Source organism: Psittacula echo (assembly GCF_963264785.1).
Source record: "Psittacula echo genome assembly, chromosome: 2".
NCBI lineage: Eukaryota > Metazoa > Chordata > Aves > Psittaciformes > Psittacidae > Psittacula > Psittacula echo.
The window spans coordinates 125,749,153-125,774,009 of NC_137737.1; the positions used below are offsets into that span (position 1 = coordinate 125,749,153).

At 37.3% G+C, this 24,857-nt stretch overlaps 1 protein-coding gene across 1 annotated transcript in view; it reads left to right on the top strand.

Moving 5' to 3' along the window:
• Positions 1–24,857, top strand: part of LOC308217692 (uncharacterized protein C8orf34 homolog) — a gene marked incomplete at both ends in the record, with an annotated part of 201,883 nt that overhangs the window by 35,031 nt on the left and 141,995 nt on the right. Inside the window, 3 exons of the mRNA XM_080610920.1 lie at positions 7,553–7,700; positions 8,665–8,796; positions 15,892–16,020. Of these exons, the coding sequence (XP_080467046.1) occupies positions 7,553–7,700; positions 8,665–8,796; positions 15,892–16,020 (409 nt within the window). The remainder of the gene's footprint in view (positions 1–7,552; positions 7,701–8,664; positions 8,797–15,891; positions 16,021–24,857) is intronic.

Consider the following 24,857-nt stretch of genomic DNA (forward strand, 5'->3'; position numbering starts at 1 on the left):
GTAAAGGAATGATCAGCATCAGCAGGCAACGATCCAACACTGCATACAGCTTCTTCTGCCCTGAAAGACTGTTCCAAGAGATGGAGCCCAACATCATGAACCGAATGGACTCAGTAGCTTTGTAGGAATTGGTCCGTGCACTAAGATAACAGTGCACCGAGATGAGAGTGAGGGTATATGGAAAATGTGGGATCTGAGCATGACGTGAATGGTATGGAACAAGGGGTGGATACTGTCCTGGGTTCAGCAGTGGCAGTCAGTTTTTTGTTTTTTTTTCCTTCTTAGTAGCTGTTGTAGTACTGTGTTTTTGACTTTTGGCTTGGGAACAAAAAAAACTGATAACACCGATGTTTAGACTGACCAAGGATTTTGTGAGTCTCATGCTCTGCCAGGGAGGAGGAGGGGCCGGGAGGAAGCGGGGACAGGACACCTGACCCAGACTGGCCAAGGAGGTGTTCCATACCACAGCACGTCATGCCAGGGGATGGAACTGGGAGCTACCCGGAAGGGCACGTCCTCTGGTCGGGCGGGCTGTCTTTTCCGGCGGGCGGTATCGTATTCTCTTCCCTTGTTATTTCTCTTGTCGTTGTTATTGTTGGTGGCGGCAGTGGTGATTTGTGTTATACCTTAGTTATTAAACTGTTCTTATCTCAACCCGTGGGAGCTGCATTCTTTTGATTCTCCTCCCCGTCCCTCCAGAAGCGGAGGGAAGAAAGGTGGGGGGGGCAGTAGACTGCGTGGTTCTGATTTACAGCTTGGGCTTAAACCACGACAGAATAATATGATAAAGCTGATGTTTTCAGTTGCGGGTCAGAATGTTTACCCTGACCAAGGACTTTGTGAGTCTCATGCTCTGCCAGGGAGGAGGAGAAGCCGGGAGGAAGCAGGGACAGGACACCTGACCCAAACTAGCCAAAGAGGTATTCCATACCACAGCACGTCATGCCCAGGAGGTAGAACTGAGAGTGGCCCGGAAGGGCTGGAACACGGCGGGGTGGGGGCGAGGTACCAGTTGGTGAGCGGTTGTATTCTCTTCCTTGTTATTTCCTTTATCATTATTACTATTAGTGGTAGCAGTAGTGATTTGTGTTATACCTTAGTTATTAAACTGTTCTTATCTCAACCCGTGGGAGTTGCATTCTTTCGATTCTCCTCCCCGTCCCTCCAGAAGCAGGGGGAAGAAAGGTGGGGGGGGGAAGTGGACTTCGTGGTTCTGATTTACGGCCTGGGCTTAAACCACGACAGTATGAAAATGTTACCTGTGCCTGTAGTCCATTTTGCAGTTCTCCCTACCAGTGCCACCTTTAGGGGAAATCTGCACCATAATGTAAGGGTCACCATGTCAGCTTTGTATTTTCTCTTTAGTTGTTCATCTAAAGGAATTTCTTTGTGGGCTGTGTTCCATGCTGTGTACTGAAGTTTTTGATTTTAAATTTAGCTGCCCAGCTAGCTGAAGTGGCAGGAGTTCATAGTGTTGACACTTTGATCAAAGAAAGAGTTGGTTGAAAATTTGTTAGTCAGTTCCAGGTAAAAGTCTGAGTATTTTCATAAACAAGATAAGTAGGACTACTAATCCCATAGAGGTTTGCTCTTAACTGTTTTTTCTATCTTGGTTAGTTTGAAACAAGTAGTATGGTGCAGGCATGCTGTCCTGGGTTCAGCAGTAGCAGTCAGTTTTTCTCCTTCTTAGTAGCTGTTGCAGCACTGTGTTTTTGACTTTCAGCCTGGGAACAAAGCTGATAACACAGATGTTTAGACTGACCAAGGACTTTGTGAGTCTCATGCTCTGCCAGGAAGGGGGAGAAGCCGGGAGGAAGCAGGGACAGGACACCTGACCCAAACTAGCCAAAGAGGTATTCCATACCACAGCACGTCATGCCCAGGAGGGAGAACTGGGGGCCCGGAAGGGCTGGATCATGGCAGGGTGGGGGTGAGGTACCGGTTGGTGAGCGGTTGTATTCTTTTCCTTGTTATTTCCTGTATCATTATTACTATTAGTGGTAGCAGTAGTGATTTGTGTTATACCTTAGTTATTAAACTGTTCTTATCTCAACCCATGGGAGTTGCATTCTTTTGATTCTCCTCCCCATCCCTCCAGGAGTGGGGGGAAGAAAGGTGGGGGGGGAAGTAGACTGCGTGGTTCTAATTTACGGCCTGGGCTTAAACCATGACACATGCAAATTGCATTTATGTGGAAATCTGCTTTGTGTTCAGTAATTTATTTCATAGGGAACATGGTGATAATTTCATGAACACTTAACATATTTGGAGATCCAGTCTGATTGTTGTCTATAATGTGATTTTCTTCTTTTAATTTTGATTTTTTTCAAGATGTAGAGCCTAGCTGTTCTCTGGAAGAAGGTTGTTAGTATTTTTCCTTTATTTCCATATAAAATTAGCTTTGGTGGTAGAAGCAGTGACCTTTACCTTTCTGCTCTCATTTGAGAATTGCAGACTTTTATTTTAGCCAGTAAGATTTTTTTTTTTTTTTTAATTTCATTACCTTATAACTGGAAAAATCAGGAAGGCATTCTAAAGAAAAAAGTGTCAGTCAAAATCAAAAGTTTATGAAACTTACTTTTTCCTTCCACAGGTTTTCACTTGACTTTATATCTTCTTTGTTAACCTACAGCCTGTATGAAGTTATTAGCAAAACTAAATGTAGATGTCTTCCTGTCTTCTAAGTGTCCAAACTCCACTGCAGTCAGTGGATATATACCCAATACAGTCAGTGACCTAAGTGGATATCCTTAGATATCCCAAGTGGACATATGCTGGCTAGTCAACTGGGAGCTCTCTAGGCTCCCTTGACTTCTTCGTTGACGAGAGCACCATTGACATTGATATGAAGACTGATGCATTTAATTGTCTTAATTTGGAGCTGTATCCCATCAAAATGTTGTAGTTTAAGCTAAGCTGCCTAGTCTCTTTGTTTGGTCAGGTGTAAGAGATGAACATCTTCTCAGGGCCATTCATTCTGCCTGCTTTAAACATCTAATTTAAACCATGAAATCAGGGCATAATACTGCCAAAATCTGTGCATGCTCTGCCATTGTCTGTAGAAGTCTATATAGTTGAAAACAAAGCCTGTAACTGTTGTGTAGTTACTGTTATCAATTACAGGGCAAGATAGAATGTCTCTTAATTAACTTAATAACCTGGTAGGTACGTTTAGACATAGCTAATTAGAGCTTTCTTGTAATTGGGCCTAGAATTAATAGATTGTGAAGACTGTTTCATTTGTATTAAATGCATGGACAGTCACAAGGAAATTGAAATTTGAGCCTGCATTGAATAACTAATAGAGGACCTCAGGATAGCACAATAGTGAAAGATTATTATCTTTATAAAGAATTAATATATTAAGTCACTAGACCTGCTTTGATTTTTGTTTTCGGTTTTGGGGGGGGGGGTGTTTGGTGTTTGGTTTTTTTGTGGGATTTTTTTTTTTTTTCTTCCCTCTTTTTTCCCTTCCCCAAGGTCTTTTGCAAGAGCTTTATCAATATGTGCGTTAATCTCTGTCTTGGAAACATCCACAGATCAACCTTTCACATTTTCTTGTACTAGTCTATCTTGCGTAGTTTAATAAAACTAGGGAATGTTAAAGCATATGAAGATACCATTACAGAAGAAAGTAGAAATAACTGGTTTCATTTTTGATTTGCACATTGCAAGGTAAAATCCTTGGAGGAGATAACTGCCAGTGTTTCTGGAGCTTATATCACCTTTCTGCCTATTCTTTCTCATTTGGTCAGGGCAGAACCTAATTTGGGGCAATACAGTGGGGGAAACAGCTGAAATGAATGTATTCACACTTGTGCTCCAGTCCATAGTAATCATAGAAGTTCTGTTTCACCCCTTTTCTGTGCAGCAGTGCGTCTTGTGTGTGCAGAGGGAATTAATAGCTACTGACATCTGAACAGGCTTCTTCCCTTCTTACACAGATGGAAAGCAGGGCAGTTCCACTGAGAAAAGACAAAAGGACATAGAGTAAAAGGAATTCATACACAGCAGTGGAAAAGAAGAAAGGAGGAGAGAGATTATGGGTAGTAAACAATTCATCTGGCAGCATGGAGACTCAATCTGCCATGATTTTTTATTTGTTCTTATAATGCATACTGTGCAGAACATGTTATAAAGGTAGGCAAAACTTTTAATTTTTCTTATTTGGATTAGGTGAAATTGTGAACAAGTAGAAAACTTAGAAACTTGACCTGGAAAGACAAAAAGTATAATTGATATTTTTGAGACATGTAAGTGTCTTGCATTTCTATTTTCATGCATAGTTGAAACTTATCTGTTGAATTTTTCATCAAGAAATGAATCTCATTTTTGATGATCTTGTGCCATTTTTATTCTACTGTTAATGCAGAGGCGGCTTCATTTAGACTAGTTGGTCTTTTCCTTCTCTTTTTCTTGTGAAACCTTGCCTACTTAGCACATAGTGAGTCAGATCAGAATGTTGCTAACCAAAAAGGAATTTTATTTTTGTAAGTTGTTGTACATTTAAGTTTTTCTTATTTAATACCTTCACTTTTGTAATTTTTTTTTAAACATTTCAAAGTTGTGGAAGTATATTTAGAGTACCATGTAGTATGGTATTGCTGCTGTCTATTAAGATGTCATCTGAGTAACAGATGAGAGCATTAAATAAACTTTGGATAATTTCATCAGAAGTTTACGATAGTTTTACTAGGTGCTACAATAAGAATACCCTGTGGAGACATGGTTAGCAAGCAAAGGTCATGTTCCCATGTCTGAGCTTAATTAAGCACAGATTCTGTGAAAGTGAGAAAAAACACCAGTTGTGTACAGTTACCAGCAGTGGAAAAACCCTGGAAGTTAACCAATAGAGATAGAAGACCAGCTGGCCTACCTTGTAGCTAAAAATTGTCTGTGAACTAGGAGCAGAGACCTTGAGGGGAGGATGTGTATATGAGCAGGGGAAAATCACCGAAATGCACCTGGAATGCACCCAATGCTGTATATGCCAACCAATCACTACGGGAAGCTGTGTGTACGTGGCAGTTTGACACTATATATACCCATTATTTGAGCACAATAAACGGATCACTTTTATCAATCATATTGATTGTGCATGTGTTCCCTCCGTGCGCGACGACAATACCCCAACAGGTTTTCCTAATGATGAGAGTACCCCCCTAACAAGCATTCCTAATCTGTAATATCTGTTCAGTGAAGTTTCTGTTTCTACCTAAAAAAAATGAGCTGAGAGCTCACTAAGTAGAGTTACTACCTACGTGAAGTTTTTTTGCCTTTTTTGTTTTATAGTTTGTTGGGGTTTTTTTGCTTCTCTTGCCTCTCCCACCCCTCCACCCCATGGCATAGCCAAGCAACCAAACACAGGCAGCAAACCTGTTTCCTTGTAGTTGCCAATTTGCTGGGATGACAAGAGTCTCAAAGGAAGCATGAGCTTGAAGAGCATGTGTTAAGGGCTGAGTAGATGGAGTTAGGACCTTTGGGTGGCAGAATTTGGTAGGAGGGCAGAAGCAGTGAGGATCATGGAGTTGTGATCCTGCTTCTGACTGTGTGTGTAGCAGAAGGATGTGGAAGCAGGTAACACCTCCTGCTTGTGAATGTGGATTTACAGAGTGTACATCTGAAATTGTTATCACTGCTGTTGTTATCGCTGCTTGGGGTGGAGGTGTTCTTTGCACATCCTGCAGAGTGGTAAGTTGGAGACCACTTTCACACCTTGCTTGGAGCGGCTTGAGAAGCAAATCCATAAGAGCTTCTTCACTCCCCTTTTGCAACAGAATACTCTTAGGAAAGAGCTATATCTTTCTTAAATGGCAGGCTTTACAATCTGTGTCATCTTCGTGTCGACTTAAAGCTGTATTTACTTTTAATGCCATCTCTGAAAGTGCTTGAGGCAAGTCAGTTTGAGACTTATTAAACAAATAAGTAGTATTTTTATTTTTTTAACTGCATACTATTTTCAGTTCGTGATTATTTGAACAATGTTATTTCTTTTTTTGCTTTAGGTGCACAGGATCAGTACAACTGATTTGTTACTCCAGAGAGGAAAAAGTAGCCTGTATCTATAGTTCTTTCATCTTTTCTAATTGCTATCACAGAATAGAAGCGATCATGCTCTGAGACAGCACAGGTCACTCAGGCCTTATTGTCAATATATTAACAGTAGATAAAAAGTGGTCCTTTTGAATAGGAACTAATTTCACATCACCTTGGAATAGCACTTTTTTTTTTTTTTTTTTGTATTTTGTGCAGTTATGTTCTTTAGTTTTATTGCTATGTCTCAGAATAAAGTAACGAATCATATAATCAGTTTTATATTATTAGGTCTGTTTCTGTTAATTAAAGACTTTTTCTTCTTGTGACAAGCAAGTCAGTGATGGCAACAATCAAGTATCATTTGTCTTACACTGATACAAGCATTCTGAAATCTTTCATTTCTGTACTACCTTTTTTATTGCTGTATTAATTTTGTAATGTATTATTAATAGATAGTCACCTGTGCATGTCTTTAATAAAAACAAGATGATGAGAACTGAGATACACGCATTGATGCTATTAATTTTTTAATCAAAGAGAGAAAAATGATTTTCAAACCACAATTCAGAGAAATTATTTCAATTACAAGTCAGCTGTTACAGATTGACACTTTTTCTTTGGTAAGAGAATTCTCTGCAGTGGAATTCCTACAGCTATTCTGGTCTATCAGAAGCACAAGATTACATCTTTCCACTTGTCACTAATTCTGCATTTTGGCAGAGGAAAAAAGAAAGGTTTGCTGTTAGAGTGTTGCCAAGCAACTAAAATATGAGTTTCTCCAATTTCTGGATTTTTCTTGTATGATGTATATCAGAGGATTTCTCCTACCTTGGTGAGAGACAGTCTCAATGAAGTTAGACTCCATAGCTTTGTCATTTCTAAGATTAGTAACTAGATTAATTTCTTCCTGTGGAGTTCCGTTTCCAAACCAAAGACTTTTTTTTTGTTTTTTGGTTCCCTGTAGATAGTTATCAAAAATCACATCAGGGATGATAACGGCCTCACAAGACATGAGATTGGGCATGTTTTCTTCTTTTTATTCTCAGAAGTTACATTTCTCTTTCTGAAATGGAAAGCTTATTTCTGTCTCATTTTCACTTATACCTAATTGTTTATTATTTATTAACTACTTGAATAAAAAGAATGGAAAAGCTTGGAGTGGACAAAGATAACTTGTCTTATTATGATAATAAACCTACATGCAGTTACTCACGTTTACTGTTAGTGGGTATACTGTCTCTTAAGTATTCAAATAATTTGGGGTAAATTTGAGCAGGTAGTTGAAATTGTGTTGCTTAATATAAATTCCAGTGGATACATGACTCTGTGGGCTAAGAGCACTTCAGACATGAACACTTCATAGTGCAAAGCTGGTAGGTGAGGAGATAGATGTTTCTGGCTGTCAAAGTTGAAAAGAGGCTTCTCCTTTATAAATGCTCCTTTGCTTTTGGTAAATACTAGATTAGTTTGGGTGCAGTATCCCACTAATTTTTTGTTTTGTTTTAATTTTCTAAAGGAATTGATGACCAAGCTGATAACAGAGACACCTGACCAGCCAATCCCATTTCTAATTGATCATCTTCAGTCGAAACAGGGGAACCGCAATCAGCTTCAGAGGACCTTGTCTGGCTCTGCTGCCCTTTGGGCAGAGAGTGAAACATCAGGTATGTTCTGTATGCTGGAAAGGGCTAGTCTCCAGTATAATTTTCCCACTCTTTTGTCCATGTTTTTCTGGATACATGTTTACCTACTGAACAGGTGCTACTCTGTGGTTTTGAGCATGCACAGTAAATCCTGTCTGCCCAGTAGATACTGAATTGGATATATATTGTTGCCTCTCAGCCTATGTACATACGTGATCATGAGTTGGAGTTACAGAGTGGAAACAATCACAGTCTCAATAAAAGGAAGGTACATATAAAGGTCCCTTGATTTCTGTGCTGTCCTCTTTGGTTTCCCTTCTCTTTGGCTTGTTTTCCTTTACCTTCCTGTGGTGCACTTGTGCTTGAGATTAGCCTCTATTGAGATATTTTCTTTAATAATACACATTTTTAACAACCCATCTTTCCAACACTTAATGAGAGATGCTATTACTACTTTATGAACTCCAGTGTGAATAATTTATGATTGTAGATCTTCAGAATCATTAAAAACATTTCTGAAATAATATCTGCTCTGATTCTAAAGTAGAAATTTTAGCTTTGATATTCTGTGTCAAGCTACTCTTAGAATTCGGTTTATATTTAAAAAGTGACTTATTATAGATCTCAAATACTTGCTGATAGTCAAAATGTTAGTTACCTGCAAATTTACTTTTTACTTAAAATGTAAAGTTTTAAACACAGGAAATCAAACATGTAAGAGAATAAGTGGAGTTTAAGGACATTTTCATAACAAAAAATAAGATGTTTTTAATTAAAACCATATTAATGAATTTCTAAATTTTGATACTTAGGAAATTTAAGAAATATATGAAATTTCATCTAAATCAGAAATAGGAGAGAAAAAGAAGAGCAGACTTTAGTTTGGACTGTTAGGTCTTGTTTTTTTTCTGGATTAATTGTTTATCAAGTCTTTGAAAAATGACCCTACAAATGTTATAATTGCCTGATTTGATTCTTTTGACAGAAAATAAAGGAACAAGGAGAGATTTTAGAAGCTATGATAAACCTTGGCAGGTAAATGCAAAAAAACCTAAAAAGTCAAAGAGTGACCTTGCCGTGTCCAACATTTCTCCACCATCACCGGAGTCCAAGTCATGTAAGAAAGCTTCAGTACATTATTAATTCCTTCATATTTCCAAACCCATAGTATGTTTCTCTGATGAATTAGGATTAAAATGGAAAGCAAAGTATGAGCAGTTGAAATGGCTAGATATATATGTTAGAAGAGTTTGATTCTTGCTTTACTTTCACTTCAGTTATGAATATTTAATACCCTATGTTGTCATCTATAGATAAAATAGAATTTTAGACAGATAGATAACAGAAGCATATCTGGGTGTCATGCACAATTTTATATTCAGATACCAATTATGATTTGATGCTCTATTTTCATTGCCATTTTGCATATGTAAAATCTGTTCTGTTGATATTGGTCCTAAAAGAAAAGCTTTTTCAGCAGGTCAGGCAATGCAAAACTATGAATTATGACACATACTGTTCAAGATAAGGGGGCAGAGTCAGCAGAACAGGTATACAGCTCTGAGGGTTGCTGAAGGAATCTAAATGTAACTGAAAGAAAAGGCAGGATAGAAATAGGGTGACTGAAGAGAATATTGTCAATGACCTGTAAAATAAAAGTAATAAAAATAGAGGCAGCAAGCCTTAATGAAATACAGTGCTTCATGTGTACTTGCTATAGAAGAAATCTAGTTTTTAAGCTTGATTTTTAATGGAATTTTTACACAAATATTTCTCCAATCTATATACTTATACATGTATAGGTACACACCCAAGTGTGTATACAAGGTATCTTCTCCAAAATAAACTGCAAAATTATATTTTCTTCAGTTGGCTATTGTAGCTTTTTGAAATTTTTAGAATAGCCAAATCTTTTTAATAACTCAGTGTGTGATTAGGTCAACCAGATGAGAACAGAGATTTATAGGATGCTGCAATAGAAGGCTTGCTGTCTTTCCTCTGAAAGCAAGATGGGGAAGTCTAGACTTGAGTGGAGTCAAAAAAAGATCTCCCAGTGGCCTCAGGAGGTCAAAATATAGTTCAGCAATGGTTAAAGTAAATCATGATAGATCTATGCAACAGAGACACTGTGCTCTTGGGTTATTGATAGTCTTGTATGATACATTTTTGTTATAATAAGTAACTATAACAAATAAAAAATAGCTGTATAGGTAGATGTGTCCAATAGCACAAATTTATGGATTAATTATTCTGGAAATGGAGCATGTGTCTCTGTTTCTTCTTCATGAAGCACATTCCCTGCTTCAAAAACACTCAAATCCCTGGCAGTGTTCAAGGCCAGGCTGGACAGGGTTTGGCAACGTAGTCTAGTGGGAGGTGTCCCTGGCCATGGCAGGGACTTTGGAACTTTTGATGATCTTTTAAGGTCCCTTCCAATCCTAACCATTCTATGATTCTATACCTCTCTATGGGCACATGAATTTTTTTATTAGTCCAAAACAAGCATGTAGATTTTGGTTCACTTTCAAGAGTAAATAGGGATATTGAGAGAAGTGGTCGTAGTCACTCATAATCTGAGTTTAAGCTAATAGTCTTTGCTGGATAACAGCAATTTATGGAGATAAACTGTTAGAAACTGTGGCCAAAGGTGTTGTGAGCTGTTCCTGTCATCATACTGTGTTCTTGTCCTCCCTTCCTGTGCTTGCACTTCAAACTCTGTGTTAGGCATAAAGTAACTTCTGTGCCAGGCGTGAAGTAACTTCTGTGCCATCTCCTATAGATCTCAAGTTCTCAGTCTGTATCCTATAGTGGTGTGACATCATGTCACTCCTTTCATTTGTGTGCCTACTACCGCTTTCTTGCTTGTTGGTCCTTAGGTTGTCTCAGGAGAAGGCCAAGAGGCTGGGCACTCTACCATGTCACATGTCAAGCAAGGAAATAATTTGTACACTCAGAATATATTTGGTGTATAAATATGGACTCGAGGATCTGTCCTTGTGGTCTGAAGGGCATTTAATAATGCTTTTCAGTTGTTAAGGCTTGTTCTTAAGCTACCCAAGTCCCTAAGTCTAGCAGCAGAGTTTGTGGGAATGCAGCTTTACCCACAACAGAGAAAGGTAGAATTAGGGTGTGCTTAAGGCAATTGGACATACATAAATACATGGCACTATATGTGATTTATTCTGAGCATGCTGAGAGAGGAGACTAATGTCATTGTAAGGCCGTTCTATTATCACTGAAACATCATGATAATTGTAGGAGTTCCTCATGACTAAACATCACGTTGATTTTGAGCAAGGGCAAGAAGGAGTCTTTGGGGACTACAGGCTGATCAGCCTAACCTTACTCTCTGGGAGGGTTGCTGAGCAAATTTTCCTGGAAGGTGTTCCCAGCTACAGCAAGAAGAGAAATATGATTGAGAACAGCAAGCATGGATTTATGAGATCATACACATTTTGATTAGATCAACCTGATTGCCCCCTTAGATGAAATGGTCCTGTAGTCAGAGTAGTGGATGTTTAATACCTTGACTTAAGCAAAACCTTGGTGAATCTCTCATAGTATTCTTATCACTCAATTGGTAAGATATGGCCTGGGTAAGTGGACACAAGATGTGTGGAAAGTTGACTTAACTGTTGAATTCAAGGGATTGTGACTGGCAATGCAAAGTTCAGTTAAAAAGGCCTATCGCTGATGGCATGCTTAAGGGACTGATACTGAAACCAATGTCATTTAAAAGTCTTTATGTCCTGGATGATGAGGTAGAATGTTCTCTGATGTTTGCAGGTAAGACCAATCTCAGTCACACCTGAAATAACACACGAACAAGAAATCCTGGTATCCAAGGAATCTGACTACTTGTTTGGTGTATGCAAAAACAGAGTTAAACAGAAGCTGCTGCTGTTATATGGCAAAGAAGAGGCTTGAAGCTAGGGCTCCTAGTGTGTGTATGTGTGTCTGTGTATATATATATATATATATAAAATGAAACATTTAGATGATCACATTCTGTATTTGAAGAACAAATCTGAAAGTTTCTGAATAGTTTGTGGAAAAGACTTAACTGCTTTACAGGTAGCTACTTTCAGGCAAAGTAGTTAATCTGCTCATCACCTCCATATTAAATCAGATCACAGATCATTCTTTCACTCTGCTTCAGTTCATCATTCTGACCATATCTCATTTACAATTGCAATGTTGTGCATTTCTAAGTGTCGTTGGTCAGTCTAGGACTTTAGACCATTGTTCTCTTAGCCTTTTAATATCCTGGTACTGTGTAGACCAGTTTGGCTATGTTATCAAAGAACTCTGAATGTTATTGTAGGATTTAAATGCGTGAGTAATTTTATGCTTAGTAACAACACACCTGTTTTTGTTTTTTGAGATGTAAAATGGTCATACAAATGTATTAATGAAATGTAGGATTTAATGAGCAACTGGTCTGATTCTGTCTGCAAAACATCTTAAAAATAAAGATGAAAACAGTACTAATCTTGTACTGTCATCCAGTAGAAATTAAAGGTCTGTTGATTTGTGGCAGAATTCATAACACGTGTGAATGTATCTGATGTGCATTTGGGGGGTGATGCACCACTGGGACATCAAAAATACTGGAAAGCATTCTTTACAGTCTTCTAACATGAGGTGGGGAAGTCTCATATACAAATGCTATGATGTAGAGATAATAAATCTTCTTAATTGTAGGCAAATAATTTCAAAAGAGAATGTTTTATAAATCAAATAACAGAGATGAGGTTGAGGCAGGTAATGTGATGGGGGATTTAAAATTACTGATACGATGGTTCTGAGGAGTTGAATGAGCATAATAAAGGAAAGTTAGAAAATTATGAGAAGATTTTACTAAATCTGTAGTGACATGTGTATTGGAAATTATGTATGTTGGACTTCATACATAGAGAAGATAATCACGTATTTCAAAATATCTCAAGGAAGGGTCATACAGTCTTTACCCAGTTCTGCGTGTGTCACACAAAACCACACACTTGAAAATGACCAGTGCTTATTGGTCCTATAGCTGGGAAGATACAAGTTTATGCTGTGAAAGGACAGACACATGCCACATGATGTAATGAAGTAGACTTTAGTTTTAGTATCCATTCATTAGTTGGAAAAATAGTTAAGTAAGAAGAACTATGTCTTCTCTAGCAGTAATAAAAATTTCAGTTCTAATTCTGTTTAACTTCCCACTCAGTTTTGGTTCAATAGAATGAGCCATAATCATTGTTTAAACAAATTTTGTTGAAACTTAGAAATGTTCCATGACAGCACATCTCTTTCGATATATTTTCACTGACGTACAAAATGGTTTGCTGAAACACAGACTATATTATCAGCATGCAGAGCAAATTTCCACCATGTTTTTGACTGGTTTCCCACCATCCTACTAGTGAAATGCAGTCCAGGCTTCCTGTGTTTGTGTGACATTTCTCTGAAACTAGGGATCAGACCATTGTCTCTTGAGCACACTTCCTTACTTTCCAAGGTTAGAGTCTTGATACTTTCATTTTGCTGATGCAGATTGGTTCATATACATGACAGTTGCTTACTCTGGAAGCTTTGCAGCTGTTGAGTAGAACTTTGTTTCATTCAGCTTCTGTCCCATGACAAATTTCAAAATCGTATTGTTTCTCAAAAATTCTGTCCTTTGGAATTTTGAAAAATGTGGTTTGTTTCAAATTGTCATGTTCTCAAGTTCCAGCTTGTTCAAGGTTTCTGAAACTGGAAGGTTTCTGGAAAGTTTCAGAACTTCTAAGGTATTGTCATCTTTCCACATGGTTTTACTGTATTAAATTACTGCCTGTATTTTGTTGGTACTGCAAAAATTCTGTGGTGTGGTGAGTTCAATATAAATATGGAAAGAAAAGTCTGTCGAACTGCTAGTAGCCTAGAGTGAGAGATGCTGTAGAACATACAGTGTTGGTACACTGAAGGGAGAAGATGAGGTGGCTGGAAAAGAAGGCAGTAAAGGAGCATGTGATCTCAATATAAAACAAAGGTGATCAAAACCAGAGAGATTTCATTATAGAATTTCTTTTCTACTTTACCAAATATTTATATTTACAGTTAGTAAAAGTTTACAAAAAAGTAATAGGTAGAACATTTTGTTTTCTTTAAATAAGAAAAAGGATGAGAAAAACTGAAGTTGTGCTAATTAAGTTAATTGTGCTAGAGTCTATGAATTGAGGCAATTTTTGGTCACACCAAAATTTAGATAACTATTAATGAACAGGGAGTTATAAATTCCAGGGAATTACAAATACCAGGGAATTATAAATGAAATTCTTGGCATTTAAATGTATCAACCAAAGTTGCAAGCTGTCCATCTGAATAGAGGCTAGTCATACACTAAAGGCCTGTGTCTGTTCCCTAGGAACCACCGTAGCTCATTATTTCCATTGTCCTCAGAAAGAAATACATGACTTGTCTTTTTTGAACACAAAGCAGAATCAGCCTCTGACACTTCAACTTGGCCCCCTTTTCTCCTCTCCTTATTGAGGCTTCTTGTGTCTCTTTCTTCCTACTCTTATCTCTGTAGGGCCTTTTCAATGTTTCCTTTGTCTTCTGTCTTCCGAGAATGTCTGTACTTACAGTCTAATGTAGTAACTTCCTTAATACTAACTTAGGTTCCTGACTGGGTGTTGCGGATTGAAATATACTCTGAATTGTTGAACTCTCTGTACATGTCTGGTTTGAAGATGGCTTGGTTTATGTCCATAGCAAATGCAATTGCATTCTTTGTGACAGAAAGACTTAAACATACCACTGTCCCATTTCTTTGCGTGGAAAAGGTGGCTGTTGACTTAGCTTCAACCTTCCCTGTGGAGCTGATCCAAAGTGAAGCAGATTCTATATTCAGGCAGAGGGCAGTCAGCAATAAGACAAATTTCAATAGGGATAGTTTTTTAACACATTTTACAATAGCTATCAGAACTTCAGAAGTCTGAGCATAATTTCTGCATACCATCATAAATAGGCATTCTGAAATTCCAAATGATCCTAAGATACCATTTCTTTTTGCATGATCTATAGGAGTCTGCATTTCCTTCTTAGCTTTAATGAAACTGAATTTTGTAAGCATAAATTCGTTGGTAGCTGTCAACATGGTAAATAAATATTTCAGAACTTGCCAGAACATATTAGACACTATAGGCTTTGTTTTTGAACTTATTTTTAAGTGAGTAGTTAGCAACCATTGATAAGTGCAACTGATCCCTTCTGTTGGAAATGTGGACTAGGCATCATCATCTTCTCACTAGAATGTACCATTCTCAGAATGGTAATGCTGTGTTTGGAGACAACCCAGCAATTAATCGCACTTGGTGGTGGAGGCAGCAGATCGCTTTGTTCAGAATGCTGGCAAAAAGAACTTGCTAAATATCAGTTCCAGAGACAGCATCACTTTTGTTTTCATTTCTACAAATTGTTCGAAATGTTCATGTTGGTCAGTGCAGCTATGTTCATTGTGGGTCCTATGTATCTCAGAAATGCCTGTTCTTCCCTGCCATTGTAAGTAAAGTTAGCTCAGTAGTTGAGAAACTGTCATTTTAAAATTAAATCAAAGGTTTTGGTAATAGATAATGAATTGGAGTCTGTAGGCTCAGGATTGCACTTCCGAAAGGTTGAGTTTGTTTAATTATCGAAATAAAGCTGTACAGTGTGAACAATGGGGACATGTTTTGTTTCACTGTTTTTATCAAATGTTACCTGCACTTTATGATTTTTTTTTTAAAATATGTATAAATGTTGTTTTAAAAGCTTTATTTTTTTTTTTCGATAAAATGACTAGCAAAGCCAAAAGTACCCATAGCTCATTTTCATTTTGACATTTTTTCCTTATTGGCCTCTAGGACACACAGTTCTATTTTGATGTAAATGAAGTACCTTCATATGCAATATTTGTATTACATTTTTCTGTTATGGCATTATTTTTATTTTAATTGCTAATATTAATTGTTCCTCTTTACCAATGAATTCAGTCACAAGAATCATCCCAAGTATACATTTATTTACAGGTGTTTTCATTTTTACTTCACATTGACCAAAGAAAATATTTCCAGCTGTTAAAATAGGATAGTTAAGTAATTATCACTCAAGGTGCTTGAGCTTATAAACTCATTGTGCAGCTTTTTTTCTACTGTAGGAGTCTGAACTACCAAATCTAAACTTCATCTATATATCTGTGTATATTTAGTGCCAAGGTCAATAGATCATCCTAAATGGGATTGGAGGACAAAACCGGAGAACCATGATTTTGATGAACTAAATCATATTCTTCAAGAGAGCAAAAAACTTGGAAAAGCCCTTGAGAATCTGTCTCACAGTAAGTTGATTTTAGTTTCTTAATGTAACCATGCAGCCTGAATTGTAATTTGGAAGTATGTGTCAAGAAGGTGGTCTTTTTTTCAATGAAGATGAAGTTCATTTCAATGAAGATGAAGTTCATTGACATCATTAGTTACATTCTTCTGCTAACTGAAACTACTTCCCCTGCACATCCTTTCTTGTTACATTAGTTTTCTGCTAGTTTAGTGATATGAATTAGCTCATAAAGAGATTAACACAAGAGGCTGGCTTACGAAAAAGCTAGAACATGCAGCGGTGAGACTGCTTCTTGGGTGGTAGCAGTTAGATTGGATTAACCTTTGTGAAACCTTAACCTCATTGTTGGAGATCAGACCTGTCATTGAAAAACAATTAGGTATTTTGTATCCTTGACCCCAGTTAATTTCTTTCAATGTTCAAAAGCAATTCAAATATTTTAAAGCATCTCAAATAAATACTCAAAAACATAGTAGCCAGCTAATTCCTAACAAAACCCAAGTATTATCCTTTAAAAGACATGGTCAAACATGAGCAGTGTTTAAAAATAGTATACTGATGTAAGAAGTAGCCCTGAGAATTACTGGATATGATGAGGAATAACTTGATAGCTTTTTTTTTTTTTGCCCTTTTTTTTTTTTTTTTTTCCTTCTTGTAGAAGAGAATTCTGAAGTACATTGGTGGGAGCAAAGACTACTAACAATTATCAAAATATGAAAAGTATTCTCTGTCATGGTACATGAAAACTAGGTGGTGTGGGAAACACTTGAAAGAGAAATATTTTCTTTCTCCTCTCATTAAATTCTATCCGTGTCACTTCTTGATTCACTGGAGAAATTGCAGATGATGAGGTCAGAAACAGAGCTGAATAAAGAATGTTCTGTGGAAGATTTTGAGTTTCATCATTTTTCCAAATTGTGTCAAATATACCAAACTAGTTTGTCCAGATTCCCTCTCTCACAAATGTTTTAGGTTGATCACAACAATTATATTCTGAGCAATTTTCATATTTATATTAATTATTGTATTATACATTACAGGACTCTTTTCAAATGTATTTCTAGTAAATTGGTCTATGGCTTTTAGGAAGCTAAACCCCCTCCAATTAGGGTCTCTGATTTGCAGCTCCATTGTTGCCTGACCGTGTTACTGTGATGGGTGCAAGTGTCATTTTCAAGCCTTTCTCCCTTAGAGACTTGTTAGCAAGCTTAACACAGATATAGAAACAACTTTTTTCAGTTTCAGAAAGGGTTATTTATTCACTGTCTGGAGATACAAACCAATCAGATGTGCAAGTTCATTAATAAAGAACTAAATCCACTCTTCGATCCTACATCTTTGTCCTTCCTCATGATTATTATGTAGGTTCCTCTGAGCTCTGTCTTCTTTATACCTAAAATATAGTTTGCAGCGTCCTATACCTCTGTTTGCCCCAGAGCTTTCTAACTGGAGTACAAAACACTGCAGCTCTTCTGGGTCTTACATTGGACCAGAGGTGAATGTACCTGGTCGGTGTTGTTAAGAGTCAGATTTTCATAGAGTTATTTCAGAAATGAAACATTCTTCACAATTCCTTGTTAGTACTTGATGTTTTCTGATGATTTAGCTGCGTAATATAGAATTTTAATCCTATCCCCCAGAGTGCTTTAAATCACTTGCAGCCTGATAGTAAGTTCACTTTCATGAATATGCTTTCTATTTCTTCATCCAGATCATTAACGGAAATATTGTCAGACCTCTTCATGATTCCATTTCAGATCTGACAGCCAGCCCTTGAAAGCTACTCAGTAAGTGCATTTTTTTACCCACCAGATGTTTATCTAGCTTGCAGTGATTTCAACTAGAATAGTATCTAATTTGTTTACTGGAGAATCATCTAGGACAGTAAACAAAGTCTTACTATAGCTGAAGTATTTTACATCTACTTCCTCCTCTTATCCACTAAGCAAGTTTCCCAGTTGAGAAAGCAGTAAGTCTTATTATTTGATACGATTCTTTCATGATAAATTCCTGTCAGCTGATTCTTATCACCTTTCCTATCCATTAAAGGTTGATAAATTGTTTATTTAATAATTTTGTCAAATATTCTTGCTGCTGTCAGATTTAGGCTTGCTGGTTAGTAGTTCCCACATCTTCCCTTTTTCTTTCTGCAGAAAGATATTCACCCTTTTCTGTCCTCTCCATTCCTGAATGACGATTGCTAATGGATTAGAGGTTTCTTCTTAAAGAGCGCTGAAGTGCTCTAGAGTGAATTTCACAAGATTCCGCCAACTTAAATATATTTAAGTCATCAGAATATCTTTCAGTTTTCTGTCATCTTGCTTGCAGTTTTTCCTCTTAAAATCACTAGCATTAAGCATCTAGCCACAATTAATTCTGTTTCAAATATTGAAGCAGTGAAAGTATTGAATACTGGGATTTCTTTGTTATTTACTTTCCTTCTCTTTGATATAGTAGTTCTGTATTTTACTTTCTCCCCCTTTCCTGGTGTATTTATAGTATCTCTTATTGTGTGGGTTCTGTTTGGGTTTTTTTTGGTTTTTTGCTTTTCTTTTCTTTGACAGCAGTTGCTCATTTTGGACTTTAGCGTTTTTGGTTGTGTCATTTAAATACTTGCATCAGTTTAATTCCAAACTGTATGTCCTTGTTTTCAGTTTTTGTTCTCTTGGTTTTCTGATCAATTCAGGAAATAAACCTCTTCTGTGCTGAGATTTCTTACATATTAGAATGATGCAAAAATTAAAATAAAAAATGTGACAAGTTTGAAAAAAAAAAAAGATCATTTTGAAAATAAATGTGGATTTATTGTTTTCCCAAAGCTAGAATATGGATTGCACTTAGAGGGTTTCAATGAATAGACACATCTGGAACCTTAAAAGTGTAAGACACATGAAACACATCTGTGCTGTATCCAAACATCCCATGTGGTAAATTTTATAAAGCTATGGCAAGGTCCCATAGCTAGTTTTCCTGTGTTAATGCCTATTTTGTGCAGGCTAGTCAGTGCTTTTGGTTCTACAAGCACTTCTGTGAAATCTGTGGGTTTAATAGTGCATTTGATACTAATGTTGTTTCAAAACGGCATGGCATTTTTAAAGATAAGATTTGGATCTCATTGTGAGTTTGCAGGATTTCATTGCTGCTATGCAGCTGACACAGCCTGTGAATTAAATTCTAGTTTCTATTGCTTCATTCATTGTACAGTCTAGATACCTGCTTTGAGACAAACCTGTGTACTTCACACAAAATTAGAACTTCTAGATAGGTTTGGAAGATGAGGCTGAAGTACTTGCATGTCTGGTCTCTCCTGTGTTCAGTCCTCCTAGTGCTCAAAACTGACCTTCCTTATATTTGAAGCCCTCCTCCGAAGCCTCATCAAGACAACATGTAATTCTGTGCTGCAGTAGATCTGAGAAACCAAAAGTGACTTCACACTCAATGTTAAGAGTATCTTTGGAGTTTCGAGAGACTGAAGAACGTTATTGCCGTAATTGTGGTCTAAACGCATTGGAGATTGGTGATTTAAGTATACCATTTTCCAGAGGCCTACCCATGTGGGAAAACTGGGTTTTGCTTGCTTCTCCAATCAGCTGTGCATCATGGAAGTGGATTTTGAGCTATCAAGGCAATGTTTTAGGGGAGATTTTGATTTATGAAGCAACATTCTGGGTATATACTGCATTTCTTTGTGCATGTTTTGTTTTCTTCAGTTGCAAGGCCTCTCATCTTTATTGCTATCATCCCTCTTCCTCAGCTAATCGTAAGTAAGAAGAGTTCCATGCTGTTTCAGATGTATGCTTTTGTATTTCCCCTTTTGGTCTGGTTGTCTTTTAAACGAGTTAAAATATCCTGTATAGCAAAGGATCTTGCTCTTGAATATACCTGTCTTCACCTCCCATCTTCTAAGGATAGCAGAATAGATAAGAGGTGGAAAACAGTGAATTCTAAGTGTTTTGAGTAGGAAAAATGAGTACTAAACCAGCAAGAGCATACTGCAGAGTAGGTGTGAAGCCTGCCTGCTTTGTCAACAGCTTTACGTCTTCTATATAAACAGTTAAGGATTAGAGTGCATATTAAAAAAGTATGTGTATTGGATGTTTCAATTTATACATGGTGACAGCATTTGAAGACACGTAATGTGTTCTGCTGTGGGAGAGGTACTTTTTCATAGTTGCATCTAGCCTTTCAGCAGAGATAACCAACATTTTGTTAGTCATGTTTGAATCCTTGTTAAGGCCAGGTATCTACTACAGATCAGAGGGGGAGAAACAAATTTATCATGTTTTGAATCCAATTGAACCTTGTAAGGTCAGAAATGCTAATAAATTAACATTAACCAAAGCTATTAGGTAACCAATCCAAGTCAATTACTTTGAGGGAATCCCAGAAATAATGGTATCTATCTATAACCAGTAAGAAAAAAGTAGTCGTTTGTTTCTTCATATGGAAGGGGAGTAATCAATCAATAAATAATCAGTAAAGAAGAAAGCCATCTGCAGTCTAGTAGGAAATATTGCTGAGAACCATAAAGAATCATAGAATCACAGAATAGTTGAAGTTGGCAGGGACTTGTAGAGGTCATCTCATCCAAACCAACTGCTTAAGCAGGGCCACCTAGAGCTGGTTGTCCAGGCCTATATCCATGGCTCGTGATCAAGAAGAACAAAAAGATCTCTGAGTCCTTCTGGAGTATCTCAAAGTTATTTCTCATAACGTTAGAAACAGTTATGTTTATGCATAGATTAAGAAAGACAACCATGATCTTACCCCTTTAAGAGAAAGCTAAAATAGTGAAACATAAAAGATAAACAATACATAGGATTTATGGGGAAAAAGATAACAAGAGTAAAAGTCTCGTAACAATAAGGGTAGAACTAGTTCTGAAAAAGATCAGAATCTGTTAATAAACCACTAAAATCATGTTTCGTGGATGAACCTGTGAACATGTGTGATGTGAGAAGTTTAATATATATCATGAACTATTTCTATACATTTGGCAGTCTGAAACACATTAGAATAGGGTTTCATTTAGAACCTCCTGCACTATAGGAAACTATTAATGATTTACATTGTGGTTATGGAAAATGCACTTCAATGGAATGCCATAACATTCATCAGACACCTCTGAATTTTCCCTTTGAAACCTGACATTTCTATGATGATGATGTGACTGCAAATGCACACCTGCATGACATGTTACTAGACTTTTATTTATCACCTCAGGAGTGGCATTGTTTTAAGACATAATAATTTAGAATTTTTTGTTGGTTTTTTTTTTTTTTTCAGTTATACACAGTTGATGTGAAATAGGCTTTAGTCTGAAAAAAGGACTTCCTTAGTCTGTAAAAATTACTTCATAGAATCATAGAATCATAGAATAGTTAGGGTTGGAAAGGACCTTAAGATCATCTAGTTCCAACCCCCCTGCCATGGGGAGGGACACCCCACGCTAAACCATGACACCCAAGGCTTCGGCCAACCTTATCCATGATCAGTTGACCATCTAGCCCTAAATGTATTCTACTAATTGAACCGTGAAGCTAGTCATCAGTATTCTGTAGAGGATTTTTCATTTCTTCTGTTCAGGCTGAACTTTAAAATCATGTTATTCTTGTGTGAGATCAATGTTTGTGATTTATTTTGAGATCGACATTTTTAGATAAGCTCAATCAAACCTTTAAGGAAGATAATTTTATCTCAGTACTGCAGCTGTTATCAGATACTGCCTTTGCTCATAAAATCCGTTTGGTTTTAGTGTGATGTGTGAGTAATAATACAAAATAATGATGTTTTCGAAGATTGAAACAGGAAGAACATAAACATAATTTTTGCTATTCAATTATAAAGTGGGGCTTATATGGCTTGGAGATGGCTGTTACTTCAGTTATAAGTATCTTTTTCCTACAGATGTTAAATTTTTAATTACCTTTGTGGCAGTATTTGCCATTCTTATCTAGCCTACTTGAAGTTGCAGGACTAGAGTCTCTTTCGGAGTTACAGTAACCTTTTGCTGGGACAGTATTTGCCTTACCGAAAGTTTAGGTGGGGTTTGTTTGATGTCCATCTCAGATATGGTACTTCCTAGTTCTTAGAAGAAGTGGATTGCATTCTGGGGGTTGTAGTAGGGAGGGATATGATTGTCCTTGGCTACTGGCTGTTGTGGGCTACCGTCCTCAACCAACCTGCTGCAGTGTACATCTTTTCCTAAAATAAAGTGTTTTTAAAGATTATTCTCTTCTGAAATGACCTTGGCCTAAGAGAATTTGTGGGACGTTTGGTGTGTACTTTGCATTTTATTTCTCTCTGGTTGACTAATTCATTACTCACCAAAGCTAATCCTGAAACCTGTGTTCTCCATTGGAGCCGCTCAGAAATCTGGATATAGAAATGCTGCAAGTCTAAAACACTGATTATTTTGCTGGGGTTTAAATTTTTATTATTTTTTTTTTAAAAAAAGAAATCGTGGGGAGGAGAGGTTAAATATGTGTTTCCTGGATAGTGACTATGCTGACGTATAGTGTGGTAAGTGGTGCCTTGTAGATGACACTGTTTCCCTTATTCTTATCTGGCTACATGTTAGGAGGAACATTGTCCTAATTCAAAATGGATACCACTACAGAAACTTGATACATAGCTGTTTAATAATAGAAGGATATATGCTGCTCATTGGCAAGAACTCTGAGGTTTCAATTCAGTATGCCTTCACAGAAAATATCTGAATTACTACTGGAGGAAAAATGTCTAATTTTGAAAGTTGTAAATGACTCCATGTAAGTAAAGAAAATAATACAAAAATGTGTGTTATAACAGTCAATGACAAATCTATTAGAAAGTTTCTATACAGAAATGACTGAGCTAGTTTGGTTCTTGTGTACGTATTTTCGGGGGGAAATGCTTTGTTTGGTGCAGCCAAAGCAACCATTTCATGTCCTTTATATTCCACGACTGTATAAGAGAAATAGAATCATAGAATCATAGAATAGTTAGGGTTGGAAAGGACCTTAGGATCATCTAGTTCCAACCCCCCTGTCATCGGCAGGGACACCCCAAGCTCACCCAAGGCTCTGTCCAACCTGGCCTTGAACACTGCCAAGGATGGAGCATTCACAACCTCCCTGGGCAACCCATTCCAGTGCCTCACCACCCTCTCAGCAAAAAATTTCTTCCTTATATCCAATCTAAACTTCCCCTGTTTGTTTTAACCGATTACCCCTTGTCCTATCACTACAGTCCCTGATGAAGAGTCCCTCCCCAGCATCCTTATAGGCCCCCTTCAGATACTGGAAGGCTGCTATGAGGTCTCCACGCAGCCTTCTCTTCTCCAGGCTGAACAGCCCCAACTTTCTCAGCCTCTCTTCATACGGGAGGTGCTCCAGTCCCCTGATCATCCTCGTGGCCCTCCTCTGGACTTGTTCCAACAGTTCCATGTCCTTTTTATGTTGAGGACACCAGAACTGCACACAATACTCCAAATAATTTCAATTTACCTTGTGTTTACGTGGTACAAACAGGAACAGCGGCTAGAAATTATTATGCTGCCAGCTACAGTATGGCATGAGGTTTTACCGTGGGAAATGCAAGTACATCTGAGATGGCCTGTCCCACCCGTGAGGAAACAAAGGCTTCCCCTAATTTACAGTGGATAGGAGAATGCAGTGGGACAGTTAACTGCTAGGTAGTTGATATATGATACAGTATTCTTGTATTCATGCTCAAAGCTGCAGTATAATACTGCATAGAATAATATATATATTTATATATATATTTATATATACATTTATATATATATATATATAAAATAATAATAATGCTGTGTCTTTCCTGGAGTTTGTTACAGAACCTCTGTGTTCTGTAACAGCCACTATGAGGTTGACAGTCCAGCCATCCACAAGTTCTCCAGCCTAGACCAATCACGCAAATGAATTTTGTCAAGTTAGTCAGAGTTGCATTGAGGTTGTCTTCGTATGTCCAAACTATGTGACAAAACCTGCCTGTCAAATCCGGAAGGTTTTGTTTGGCAAGTAGGAAAACTGGCTGTCGGGAACTCTGTGGCCATCTTCTGGATATTTAGGAAAATGCATAAGCTATTTGCTGCCGTTGAGCTGAATAATAATAGTCTGGCATATGTTAAAGTCGTAGCATTTTATTTTCTTATGACTGGGTGCATATTACAGTTGTCAGGTGTATGTTGTGCATTTAGAAAAATGTAAGCCTTACAAAAAATCTCAACTAATTTTTGTTGTGTGTTACCTCTTCCTATAATTATTTAAGGACCACAAATAAAAGCATAACTTTCACTCTTACCAGAACACCTGTTCTGAAGTTTCAGGCATGTATAACATAGGAAAATATCACAAGCTTTTAAGGTACTGTAAAGCTGATCACGAATAATACATTATCTTTGTTTCTCCATTCTTAACTTTGTGCTGCAGCAGATTGCCATAGGGATAGAAGATTGGGAACAGAAATCCAAGATAACCATGTAAGGAATGTTTTTAATAATCCATGCTAATGTAAAAAAAAAAAAAAAAAAGGCATGATAAACAACTAGTTTAATATTTTAGGTAAAAAAAAAAACATAATATGTCGTGGTTTAAGCCAGTCGGCAAGTCTGCCACGCAGTTTCTGCCCCCCCCCCCCGAGGGATGGGCAGGAGAATCGAAATAATGTAACTCCCACGGGTTGAGATAAAAACAGTCCAGTAACTAAGGTATAACACAAATCACTACTGCTGCCACCAATAATCATAATGATAAGGGAAATAACAAGGGAAGAGAATACGATACCACCCGCCAGAAATGAGCCTGACAGACAAGAGGACGTGCCCTTCCTTGGAAC